This window comes from Triturus cristatus, chromosome 9 (genome assembly GCF_964204655.1).
Source record: "Triturus cristatus chromosome 9, aTriCri1.1, whole genome shotgun sequence".
Taxonomy (NCBI): domain Eukaryota; kingdom Metazoa; phylum Chordata; class Amphibia; order Caudata; family Salamandridae; genus Triturus; species Triturus cristatus.
In genome coordinates this window covers 952,941,923-952,954,704 of record NC_140592.1, presented here as the reverse complement: position 1 = coordinate 952,954,704, position 12,782 = coordinate 952,941,923, and the positions used below count along the sequence as shown (strand labels likewise).

Sequence of the window (12,782 nt, the reverse complement as noted above, 5' to 3'; positions counted from 1 at the left end):
AGCATCTTTTCAAATCGTTCGACTCCAGGTGCACGTAGGGATGTCCCGTCCTCGAACCGGCGTCCAGGCTTGCGACTCCTGCCGCAAATTGATGTCTGTTACGGATCCACACCTCGTGTGCCTTTGGTGTTTGGAGCTCGACCACGACCCGAAGTCATGCTCCAAATGCCGGGCCATGAACCCGAAGTCTTTGCGGGAGCAGTCCCGAAAGCTTCTCAAGGCCCGGCAGTCCGCTCCACGCCGCTCGAGAGGGAGATTGTGGGACTGGCCACGAAGCCATCACCACCACTCATCGTCTTAGTCTTCGGGTAAGTCGAAGCACAAAAAGAAGACGACGCATCGTCGCTCTTCGCGTTCTCACCGTCCGCCAGCCAACGCGACGCAGGTTGTGGAAGGTAGTTGTCTGGCTCCACCCGCAGAGCCTGTTGGGTCGACCCCAAGCCAGTCTCCCTTTCCGGGAGCCGTGGCGACCCCTGGCCAACTTCGTAGTTTTTACAAAGCTTTCCACTTGATCTTAGGGCACCCCGACTCCGCCGGCGCGCCTTCGGGCCCCCGCGGACTTGGCTGGGGGCTCTAGGCCTTCGATGTCCCCAGGGATCCAGGCCTGGATCCGGATCGGCGCTGGTCGAACTCATGACCCCTTCTCCAGCGCCAAATCTAGTGGCGACACCTCCGCCCCCACCGAGGCCGGTTGTGTCCCCAACCAGCGTCGACCCCAGCCTCCCTCTCGATGTGGACACAAAGCCGGACTGACGTCTTGACCTGCGCCGGCCAGTACTTTTGTACCACTGTTCTCCTTGGTGTAACCTATCGCCCTGAGTGGCTACAAGAGGAGGGTGAGGAGGACTGAGAGGGGTCTGTGGACCCTCTGGTAGACCAGTTGGAAGAACCGGACTGGAGAGAGGAGATTGGACACCTCTGCAGACTGTGGCATGCTATCTCCCCCTTCTGTGGCTATGGAGGAGGGTGCATCATACGCAGTAGTGTTGCGTAGGGTGGCTGAGGCCTTAAACCTTGAGAATCCTACGATGGCGGTCTGGACTAACCTCCTGACCGAGGTGCTTCATCTGGCAGTGGCCTGTTCCGAGCCCATGCTGCCGTTCAATCAGGCCCTCACGGACATCCTTTTGGGCACTTGATCCAAGCCCAACACAAAGGGATCCTGGATAGGATTATTGCCCGACGCCACAGCCCGGGCGACCCCATTTTCCTCTCCCAACACCCCACACCTAAGAGCTTGGACCACAGCCTCAACTTCCAAGGGCGCATTCCCTACCCCACCACCTGATAGGGAATACAAGAAGCTGGACCACCTTGGGAAGAAAATGTTTTCTTCCTCCAGCCTAGGACTGCGGTTGGTGAACACCGCATGTCTCTTGGGCCGTTATTCCCACTCTGTGGGACACGGTCACGCAGGTGCTGCCTCAGTGCCCGGAAGAAGCCCGGGCTGTGCTCTCTCGTGCAGTTGATTAAGGGAGAGACGCAGCAAAGTTCACCATACGTTGTGGGCTGGACACCACTGACTCGCTGGGCAGGACGATTTCAACGTCAGTAGCCCTGAGACGCTATGCCTGACTGAGGTCCACTGGCTTTTCGGGTTAAGTCCAAGCTACACTTTTGGACATGCCCTTTGGCTGTCGCTTGTTTGGCTACAACGCGCTTGAGGGCTTTGAGGACTATAGGGCTATGGCCAGGTCCTTGGGCCTCGCTTCTACCTCTTGCCCCGTGCAGTCTGCTTTTCACCCTGTTCGTGGCTAAGTAAGGGGTGCCCCGCCATGTTCTGTCCAGCCTCTGCGTGGCCGGGGACATGGGACCCACCGCCGTGGATCTGGGGGCCAGCGGGCGGGCCAGTCCACCAGCACCCCCTCTGCAGCAGGCTCCAAGCCCTCCTAGTCCAATCTTTCAGGGCCACCATTCGCCAGTGGGAAGCAAAATCCAACATCACCTCCCCACTGGCTCAACATCACGTTGGACAGGTGGGTTTTGCAGATAGTCCGAAGGGGCTACTCCCTCCCCATCCATGCCACCTCAATTCCATTGCATGCCGGAGGATCACTTGGCCCTTCTCCAACAAGAAGTTACAGCTCTCTTGGCCAAGGGAGCTATCGAGCGAGTTCCTGCCCCAGAAGTAGGCAGTGTTCGTCATTGCACTAGTTTCTGGTGCCCAAGAAGGACAAGGGCCTACGTCCTATCTTGGCTCTCAGGAAAGCCAATCGCTTCCTCCGGAAGGAGAAGTTCAAAATGTTGAGAATGGCTCAGGTCCTGTCTGTCCACGACGTTGAAGAATGGATGGTAGCGTTGGACTTGCAGGACGCTTATTTTCCCATCCTCGTCCTGCCGGCCCATCGGCGTTACCTGCGGTGCATGGTAGGCCACGAGCACTTTCAATTTACTGTGCTCCCCTTTGGCCTTACCAGCGCCCCTCGGGTGTTCACAAAGGTGATGGCGGTGGTCGCAGCTCATCTGCGCAGATCAGGCGTACCTATCTCGACGACTGGCTTTTGAAGGCGGTCTCGCCCCTGGCTGTCCTCTCCCACCTCCAGACTACGGCCGACCTCTTGCATTCGCTGGGGTTCACCATCAATGTGCCGAAGTCACACCCGATTCCCTCTCAGAAGCTCCTTTTCATCGGAGCAGTTCTGGACACAGCACAGTTTCGGGCTTATCCTCACGAGCTGCGAGTTGGGGATATTCAGGCTATTACTCTGATCTTTCAGCCTCTATCCCGGGTTTTGGTCAGACGGACCCTGAGGCGGCTGGGCTTCATTGCCTCCTGCATCCTGCTGGTGGACTATGCCAGGTGCCATATGTGGGCTCTGCTGTGGGACCTGAAGTTCCAGCGGGCACAGCATCAGGGGAATCTTTCCGATTGCGTACAGATCTTGGAGGACACTGCACACCAAAGGCAGTTGTGACTAACGAACCAGGATTGGGTCAACGGCAGGTCCCTCTGCTTTCCCCAACTAAAGGTCACAGTGGTGACAAATGCATCACATCTCGGGGGGGGGGGGCTGCCATATGGGGGAGGCAGAGATCAGAGGCCTCTGCTCTCCGGTGGAGTCCGGGCCCCACATCATCCTTCTGGAGCTTCTGGCGATCTGTCTTGCACTGAAGGCATTCCATCCTTCTGTGAAAGGGAAAGTAGTGCAGATGTCCACGGACACCACCACCACCATGTGGTACTGCAACAAACAGGGCGGAGTGGGGTCGTGGACCCTCTGTCAGGAGGCACTTCATCTCTGGAAGTGGCTGGAACATCATGGCAGGTGTTTCAACACCTGGCACGTTCTCTGAACGCCCGGGCGGATGAACTCAGCCGCCAGTGCATGATGGATCACGAAAGGCGTCTTCACTCGGAGGTGGTGCAAGGTCTCTTTCTGCAGTGGGGAGAGCCTTGGTTAGATCTATTCGCCACCGAAGAGAATGCGCAGTGTCAGCAGTTCTATGCGTTGGAATTTCCAAGGTGGCACTCGCTATGCTACGCTTTTCGATGCGAGTGGAGTTGTAGTCTTCTATACGCTTTTCCGCCTGTACCACTTCTGCCTAGAGCGCTGAAGAAGATCCAGTGCTCATCTGATCAGACTTCCTCTTCGGGAGGATCTTCTGTCGCAGCAGCAGGAGACGGCCCCCAACACGAACCTGTCCAGCTTCCACCTCCTTGCAAGGAGATTGAGCGGCGACAGTTGACAGCTTTCGACCTTCCTCCCGAAGTCTGTAATGTTATCTTGGCAGCCAGGCGTCCCTCCACCAAAACGGTATACGCCTGTGGATGGAACAAATTTATGGCATGGTGCGCAGAAAATGCTGTGGATCCCCTTTCTACACCCCTTTCAGAAGTTCTCCTCTTTATTTCTTTGGCTCAGCAGGGCTCTGCTCTGGGCACTCTCAAAGGCTGTGTCAACAAGAGATGTGTAGTTCCTGCAGGACAGGAAGTCGACAGGGAATAAAGTATTCCAATTCAGACTTCAACCTAACAAAAGAAAGTGCACAAGGGAAGGAAAGGTACATCGATGGGTAGTACCTTTGCCCCTAGTGTGGCCTGCCTGTATATGGCAGCATTTGAAGAGACAGTCATAATGAACGAGGACAACCCCTTTGGACCTAATCTAACCCTGTGGAAAAGGTACATCGATGATGTCATGATCCTATGGAAGGGTGATTTAACAACCTGTCACGAATTCTGTGAATGGATCAACACCAAAAATCAGTTTTTGAAATTCACTAGTCACATCTCTAACTCAGATATCCCCTTCCTGGACTTGAACATCAGATTGACACCCACAGGGTTAAGCACTACTCTCTACAGGAAACCCACTGATAAGAACAGTTTACTCCTCTACAACAGCCATCACCCCAAAGCCCTGCGCGACAATTTGCCGTTCGGCCAATTCCTTCGACTTAGGAGAAATTGTAGTTCCATTACAGACTACAAAATTGAGGCCAACATCTTGTCAGGGAACTTGACTCAAAGAGGCTATCCTCCCCGAGTGGTTTACAACTCAATGAAACGAGCAAGAAATAACAACCGTGAGGCGCTTCTGGAAGTAAGACCAAAAGACACCAGAGAGATTATCACATGTGTTACATCCTTCACACCAGAGTCCAACAACCTTAAGAAAGTGATAAAGAAACACTGGGGAATACTATCTGCAGGCACACTTACGATTCCCCCTCCACGTTTCGCTTTCAAAAGGACTAATAATTTGAAGGACACCCTCATACACACGAGACCGAAAAAACAAACAAATCCAACACACAACACCCTCTGGAACCTTCCACCTGTACAGGGGCATTACACTTGTGGTGGGTGCTCCTGCTGTGGGCAAACAATTGTGGCCAAATCTATTCGCCTTACTGACTCTTTCGAATGGGCCCTCAAGAGACACACTAATTGTAATTCTACGAACTGTGTCTATCTACTAATTTGCCCTTGTGACCTCCAGTATATAGGGATGACGACACGAGCTGTGAAAACACGCATCACCGAACATAAGAGCAACATTAGATGTGGTAAAACCACAACAAAACTTTACAGCCATTGTCTTGCATGCGAACACAGTCCTACTGATCTACGTTGGATTGTCCTTGAGTGCCAACCTGTTATGTCTCAACATGCCCTACTCAGGCTCGAACAACGCTGGGTACATCGCCTCTCATTGGACAGACTTGGCCTCAACGACGATATTCCCTGGTCTATGATATCTAACAGATAGGATATGGGTCTTCCGATATAGCTGAGGGGGTAGGATAATACTCACACTACCTTATGTACCGACTGATACTTGGTCTTCGACCTTAATCCACCTCTATATGACATACCAGGGGTATAATCTTCAGTGACCCCCCTTTTTACTGTATTTATACCATATATACATTATCATTCCAGCCCATGAGTTCTCTTATAACTAACCATCTTGGTTTTACTGACCAACACCACTACATCATGGCACCCGAGTTGGCTACCCCCACTCAGCCTGTGAGTGAAGAACCACTCACTAAGAATAAGTAACTGTGGGATGTGTGATTGGTTAGTCGTCCTTAGCAACCACACATGACTGGCATCTTGCAATCCCATAAGGAATTAGAGGGCCATTCCTTGCCTGACCGTAACATGGCGATCGTGAAGAGCTATGCCTCGATCCCAGTACTATGTATTTCATTTTTTGTAGAGATTATCTAGACGTATCTCCTCCATGGGGCAACATTACGTTCTAAACACATGGTACGCTCCACATTTTGCCCGTGCCAACATGGCACCTACCACAAGACGCATTTCCTCCATGGGGCAACATTGCGTTCCAAACACATGGTACGCTTCACTTTTCGCCCGTTCCAACATGGCGCCCACCACACTAGGACTCTCTATAGCCGTTATGTCAATGCCTACATCTCACCATTGATTGCTATAGACACATCAACGCCATACCAACCCACACAATTGACCTCTGAGATCTGTCACTAAGACCGTGATTGGTCCGCTTGCAGTCACGTGCCGGGCTAGCATCCAATCCTGTCCTGAATAAATCTTAGCGTAACCGACCCACTATCTAGCTTCCGGGTTCGGCGACGCGGGCAGGTTGAATAACCTCCAGGGGATGTCTGTGTAGTAAGTACATACCAACGCGCGTTTTGGAGGTCTGATTCCGAATACCTAGGTAGACCTTAGGCGCTTTAGACACTTCTATAACAAACGCAGGATTCCGATTCACTGCCCACCATCGGTACACGTTTGTATAGCCTGCATGTGAGCACTTTGACACGCCCAAATTACACTGGGCTTAGCAGCGATGAATTGCTGATTCATAACTTAAGCTCACAATAAGTTAGTATCGGTCACTCTGATTCATTACTTTTGAACACAGACCTTTTACAATTTGGGACTTGCACATCTGAGTCCTGCCCCCGGTTAACTGCACCTGGGTAACCACATTTAATATCAGAGTACCAGTGCACACAAGAGGTGCCACACGTTCTTTTTAATATGTTCTATTTTTAATATGTTCTCTTGTTACCTAGTGGAGATCTCTCTCCAAAGACTTCATGTTTTTGATATCTTCCTGTGCCTCTACTTCTCCCCATAACACCATTATACTTTAGGGAACGAATGTGTTTCTCCCTCTGTGGACGCGCCATGCACCTGATGAGGAGCTCTTTTTAACATAAATTGGTGAGTCCTTACATAATCATGATTTCTTTCTTTTTAAAGGGCTGTGCGTCCAACCAGAACCTGACTGTGCTACTTGCCGTTACCGTTTTTTACTTTGCCCTACCTTGTCTCATGTCATGCTATGATTAACTGACCAGATAACTGGTAGGCATCCAGTATTAATACTCTGGATTATATGAATGTGATCACCACTTAACCATACGAGTGGTGGTCGATTCTACTTTTTGTTATAATGCCTAATATGCCGAGGGTGGCTTTGGGTTCTCATACATATTTTTATTGATTATTTCCTTTCTCTAGGTGACCCCCTCTTAAATCAAATACGTAAGGTAGGGGCGCCTATTAAGGGTTGACCAACATTTTTGTTCTCACCCTTGTTTTTCTCTCACCCCACTGTAGATAGTTTCTTTCGAGCACACTTCACTTCACTTTAGGTCCTGACGAAGCGCCACGAGATCCTCCTGACTCAATGTGCGCGAAACATGTTGACCATAAGAGTTGAGCGTAGCTAGCCACTCATCCGCCGTGAGCATATATAGCTTTTACGCCACTCACTCCCCCTTTTTAACTAGGTGGTTGACTGAGCCAATAAAATTCTATTTCAGACCAACCAACCTTTTTAATCACCTACATCTACACTCCCGGGCCCTCACACGCACGCACCATACGGCAGGGAACAAAAGATCTCCGACAAAGAGCCCCTGTATGGGTGCCCGTCGGGTATTGCACCGCCGACCCGACGAGGAGCAGAACCCAGATGATGAAGCATGACACCTAGCTTGCTGGGTGTGTGAGGGTTTTAGTTCCACCCTGAAGGGATTCCCTTCCCTTGTGCACTTTCTTTTGTTAGGTTGAAGTCTGAATTGGAATACTTTATTCCCTGTCGACTTCCTGTCCTGCAGGAACTACACATCTCTTGTTGACACAGTTACTTAGGGCCTATGTGTAGGACCTCGTTAAAAATAGCCCACCTTTTACTCTCCTTCCTTTTGTTGAACACTCTCAAAGGCTCTCTTTCAGCAATTTCGGCCTTTTTTCGGCCTTGTTTCGGCTTCCTGACCAGCATTCTCTTTTCAAGTCCCCTATTGTAACTCGCTTCCTTAAGGGCATTACTCACTTGTTTCCTCCCATTCCTTTTGTAATGCCCCAGTGGGACTTGAACCTGGTTCTGACCTATCTTATGTGCGCTCCTTTCGAGCAGCTACATAACTGTCCTCTAAGACTCCTGACCCTTAAAACTGCCTTTTTGGTTGCCATCACCTCTGCTAGCAGGGTGAGTGAGCTTCAGGCTCTTTCTTCCAAACCTCCTTTCCTGGCTGTTCATCCAGACAATGTTGTCCTTAGCGCTAGGCCTTCTTTCCTTCCCAAAAGTGGTTACCTCTTTCCACATAGGACAGACCATTACCTTGCCCACCTTCTTCCCGCCCCCGCATCCTTCTAAAGAGGAAGAGAGGGCACGTGTCAGTAGTAGATATCGCAACGTCATCCCGACGACCATGACGCCAATGACGAACACAGTCGACTGACGCCACCTATCGGCGCGCAGGGGTACTGCTGAAGAAAAATTCTCCGGATCCAGTCTGACACCTGGGGGTAATCCTAAGGTGAGGAATCCACAACTAATATATCACTCTCACAGATATATCATTACCGAAGTTAAGTAACTTTTTCTTCAATTAGAAAAAGGTCGAGGCACTAATGCAGCATCTCCTCGAGGACTGGAAAGGGAGACTCTGCCCCCAAGCATTGACTCGCCCAAGCCTTCTCCCCATCACATAACACCTGTCGACGGGAGGATACGTGATTTCCACTCACAGTGGGTGGAAATCACATCCGACCAATGAGTGCTTATAGCTGTCCAAAAGGACTACTGCCTCGTATTCCACCCACCCCACCCAACATACCACCATGGCAAAGAGTATTCAGTCAGCAGCATCTCACCCTTTTAGAAGAGAAAGTTCAAGCTCTCCTTCAAAAAGTCACCATACAGCCTTGGATTTATGGGGATGGGCATATATTCCATGTATTTCTTCATCCCCAAAAAGGATTAAATTCTACGGCCGATGCAGAACCTCAGGCTGCTCACCCAATTCATCCTGTCGGAGCACTTGTATATGATCACCTCACAGGATGTAATCCCATTGCTTCTGCTGTACATATTTCCTCATGTGTCACTTGCGCCGTTCACTATTTCACGAGCACTTGTGCACAGTATAACACAGGTTACGTCATTTAATGAAACACAGTGCTTTTCTTGTCTTTAAATATATGACGAATTATATACAAAAGTTTAACTTAGTCTTCGGAAATTATTGTCTCCGTTTTATGTTCCGTGCTCCTACCAATTATTTGTGCCCCTTTAGAAATTGCCTGACAAATAATGAGACACTGTTGTATGTTGCACACCTTTGCCCTGGTCTCTACAGGGATTACGGGCTACCTCCTGTAGTTTGTTACTGTAGCAAAGTGTGAAGGCAATCCAACAGCTGCTCCCTCTTTTTTAGTCTACTCGCCCATTACCTGTAAGAACTGTAATGAAAAGGCCTGGGATTATGGTATTATGCATACCAACTGTCCAACACTCCAGATTACACTGTTCTCCTTAAAACAGTGCCTTGCCAATCAATGGTAACAAGTGGAGGGTCAGTTGTAGGATCAAGAGTTGGTAAATGCCAGCAGTCGACGCTCTTTGCAGTGGTGGAATACAAACAACCTGTTGTCAGTCAGGCCTTTCTTGGGCCCTCTTCAGGAAGTGACCATTACCACTAATACATCGCTCTTGCTATCTACAACTGCACAACAGATTTATCACTTGACAATTTTGTCTCAACTTACAGCTCCTAATGTAATATCTCCCAGTGGTAGACAACAACTTTGTGGACCTGTGAAGCATTTTGCATCAACAAGTCCATGGGGGATGAACTCCACCTTCAAGTCCTACAACATTATTTTCTAAGGTGGGGGAGCTGAACAGTTCGCCACTCATAAACAGGCAAAATGCCTTAACTTAGCCTCCAGGTACTGTCACCCGCAGTCCAACCACAATTTATTATGGATCAACTGGTCAGGGATATTGCATAGGCATTCCCACCTCTCCCACTCATCCTATATGTGATAAGGAAGCTGAGGCTAATATCCATAACCCTCGGAAAACTATGGTACTCAATATTGTTGAAGATATCTATCTGCCCGCAGGAAAAGCTCCCCATCAGGTCGGACCTTCTCTCTCAAGATCAGGGACTAATCAGACAACTGGACCCCAGAAACCTAAATTTAACAATTTGGCGCCTGAGGTTTTTTGAATTCAGATACAAGTGTGTATGGTTATTTTGCACAAAGCACTTAGACTTACCACTCATGAGTGCTACTCTAACAAGTAGAAGCAATTTGCCCGCTACTGCCTTGCGAACCAGCTCGATCCCTTTAATGTAAGGGTACAAAGGGTATCATTTAAATCTAAAGAAGGCAGTGCTAGCATGTACTTCTGTACACCCCCACCTAGTAGTGTGTTACATTGACCGGAGGAAATCTTTCCCTACCACTACCCAGCTCTTTGCTACTTATGCTAAGTTATACAAGCGTTGGGCAATTCCTAAAGCAGGTATTGCAAGATGAATTGTAAAGTACTGCATTCAGACCTGTTATGCCAACACCACACCTGTTCACAAAGCATTACTATGTGGACATAATATCATACAGCAGGCTATGGTTGACCAAAGAGTGTTAAAAACTCTGTTACAAACATCTGCTTCATCTGTCCGCGAGCCACTGCTGGGAAGACGCTACTTAATAGTCGATGCAGATAATTTGTATCTGCAACCACCCATGTTACGAATGGAATGTTATTTACCTTTTTAAGCATGTGCATTGTGGTCTAAAGAAGGAGTTACTCTATATCCCGTGACTCAAAGCTTTTTCGAAGAAAAACAACTTTGTCTAGATCCAACACCAGATGGCAGGCATATGGAAAGCATGTGAATCTGCAGCACTACATGCTATATACGAATGCATACAGGTTAAGCAACATATTCCTTATTTAACATGTATAACCCCCACATTGCTGCACATGTGTACACTACACTGCTATTGTTTTCACATTCGTGTATTTTTGTATCACATATAAAGATACGGATATCGCTAAAAGCCAGGGGGCAGCTACGAGAATGCGCATTTATCAGTGAAATAATTGTTGAAATATACTGTTTTCAGTGTATTATTTTTGTACTCACCACTAAATAAACATGGATAGAAGAAGGCGGTGATGTCAAACAATAAATACCTTGAAACCAGAAGCCTTTACTCTAATTCGGAGAACTAGGACTTTTGGAAAGCATACCTGGTGTAGAAAAAGAGGCTGCTTACCTGTCCTCCTTTGTAAAGTTTCTCCCTGGGCTGTGTTCAATATGATGTTCATTTATGGCACAGCTTGTTAGCTGTGTCCGTTGGTGGTTTCTCTGCAAATGTCTTTGTCACCTGCAAACATACTGCTCTTCCTTTCCCTGTTTCCTAAGGGAAACTATACTCAGAACATAGGCACAGGCTCAGATGCAGCCCGTTCAGCAAGCTAAGATGGCTATTTTCTTTGCATAGAAAACCTGTTCCCTGTGTAGCCACGTGTTCATTGGTACCAGCATCTTCAGCCCTTATGATGGGCTCCATTGGCAAGCCGCCCTCAGCAACAACAGCAAACAAGCATTGGCATAGCCAATAGGTCTCGCCTTTGGGACCTTATAAGTGTTTAGCCATGCAACAGTTGCATAACTAAATACTTATAAGGTCCCAAAAGCGAGACCTATTGGCTATGCAAAGCGGCCATGCGGCCGCGAAAGTGAAAGTGATCGCGATCACAATCAAATATCAAAGCGGCCGCAAAAGTGAAAGTAATGGCGGTAAAGCGCGGCGCGCGCGCACATGCACTGTGTCTCCAGGCTGGCCTGGTAGCACTTTTTGGAGCCCTCTCAATAAGTCTCGCCACACCAGCGCATGCGCTGGGTCAGGCGAGACCTAAAAAGAGATGTCTTGCTTCTGTTTTGCCAGCGGCGAAAACATCAGACTCCTACTGACTTGATAGGTATCTAGCAACAACAACCTCCTGCTGCTTCCACAACTTTCATCTGCCCTAGTGTCCCCTCCCTGAAAGCAAGCAAGACACCAGAAGCAAAACCATGAAGGATTGAAGGGGGGCTGACACTAGCAGACAATTAAAAGGCTGCCTCTGCATGGGTTCTCATTTCATTTCGGCAGAAAGGTAGTTTTCTATAGAGTACTTGCCATGCAGCCATGCAGCCCTCCCTCCTGCCAGCCCTCTTCAGGGCATGATTGCTTTTTTATTTGTTTTTTGTTGTTGTTTGGCTCTATCTTCAGCATCCCAAAAATGTGTGCTGTTGCTAGAAAAACAATACTGGTACTAAAGTCATTAACACCTACGGTGACTTCTGTTGAACTTCTGTATCGCTTTGATGGAACATGAAACTGGCATCCGATTGCATCCCTGTTGCCAGTCAGAAAGCATTGCTGGAAACCATTCTGGATCCAGTCTTGTTACTTGTGAAGGGGTTCATAAAAGAATTTCTTTAGGAGACTGTATCCATCAGAAAGAAGGTTACTAAAGGTAAGTAACTTATTTTTTGCAGCCTATTCAGTAGTCTGATACCCATGTTATTCCTTTCGACCATGCCAACAGTGATTTGGATAAAACTTCCACCAGATTGTAAATGTTTTTAAATCTCTCTCTTAGTAAGACCCAGCACAGAGCATGTAGAAACAGGTCAAATATACCAAAAATGTATGTTCATGGACAGTCATATTACCCTTACTTTGAGAATCTTTATTAATCTTAAGTCTTTTACATATTTACATTTTAGACCTACGTTACCACCTTACAAACAGGCCAATAAGAATTTGATTTTGAAGGCCATATCCGAAGCCCAGCAATCAGTAACAAAAACAACCAGCTACACAACAGGTGATTTGTTATTATGCTTTGCAGTGTCTTTCATGTTGTATATGTTTTGCAGCTATGATTTGTGTTTCCTCCTGTCTCCTGTGTGATGTCTTGGCAATCCATTTTCAGAATCTGGACAGTGGATCAGCATACGAAGCAAGAAGGGGCAAC

At 48.3% G+C, this 12,782-nt stretch overlaps 1 protein-coding gene across 4 annotated transcripts in view; it reads left to right on the top strand.

The window, feature by feature from the left end:
• Positions 1 to 12,782, top strand: part of ZC3H14 (zinc finger CCCH-type containing 14) — a 299,808-nt gene that overhangs the window by 144,918 nt on the left and 142,108 nt on the right. For all 4 annotated transcript variants that reach the window (XM_085626576.1, XM_085626575.1, XM_085626578.1 and 1 more), the window contains one exon: positions 12,532 to 12,632. In XM_085626576.1, coding sequence (XP_085482702.1) covers positions 12,532 to 12,632 — 101 coding nt within the window. The remainder of the gene's footprint in view (positions 1 to 12,531; positions 12,633 to 12,782) is intronic.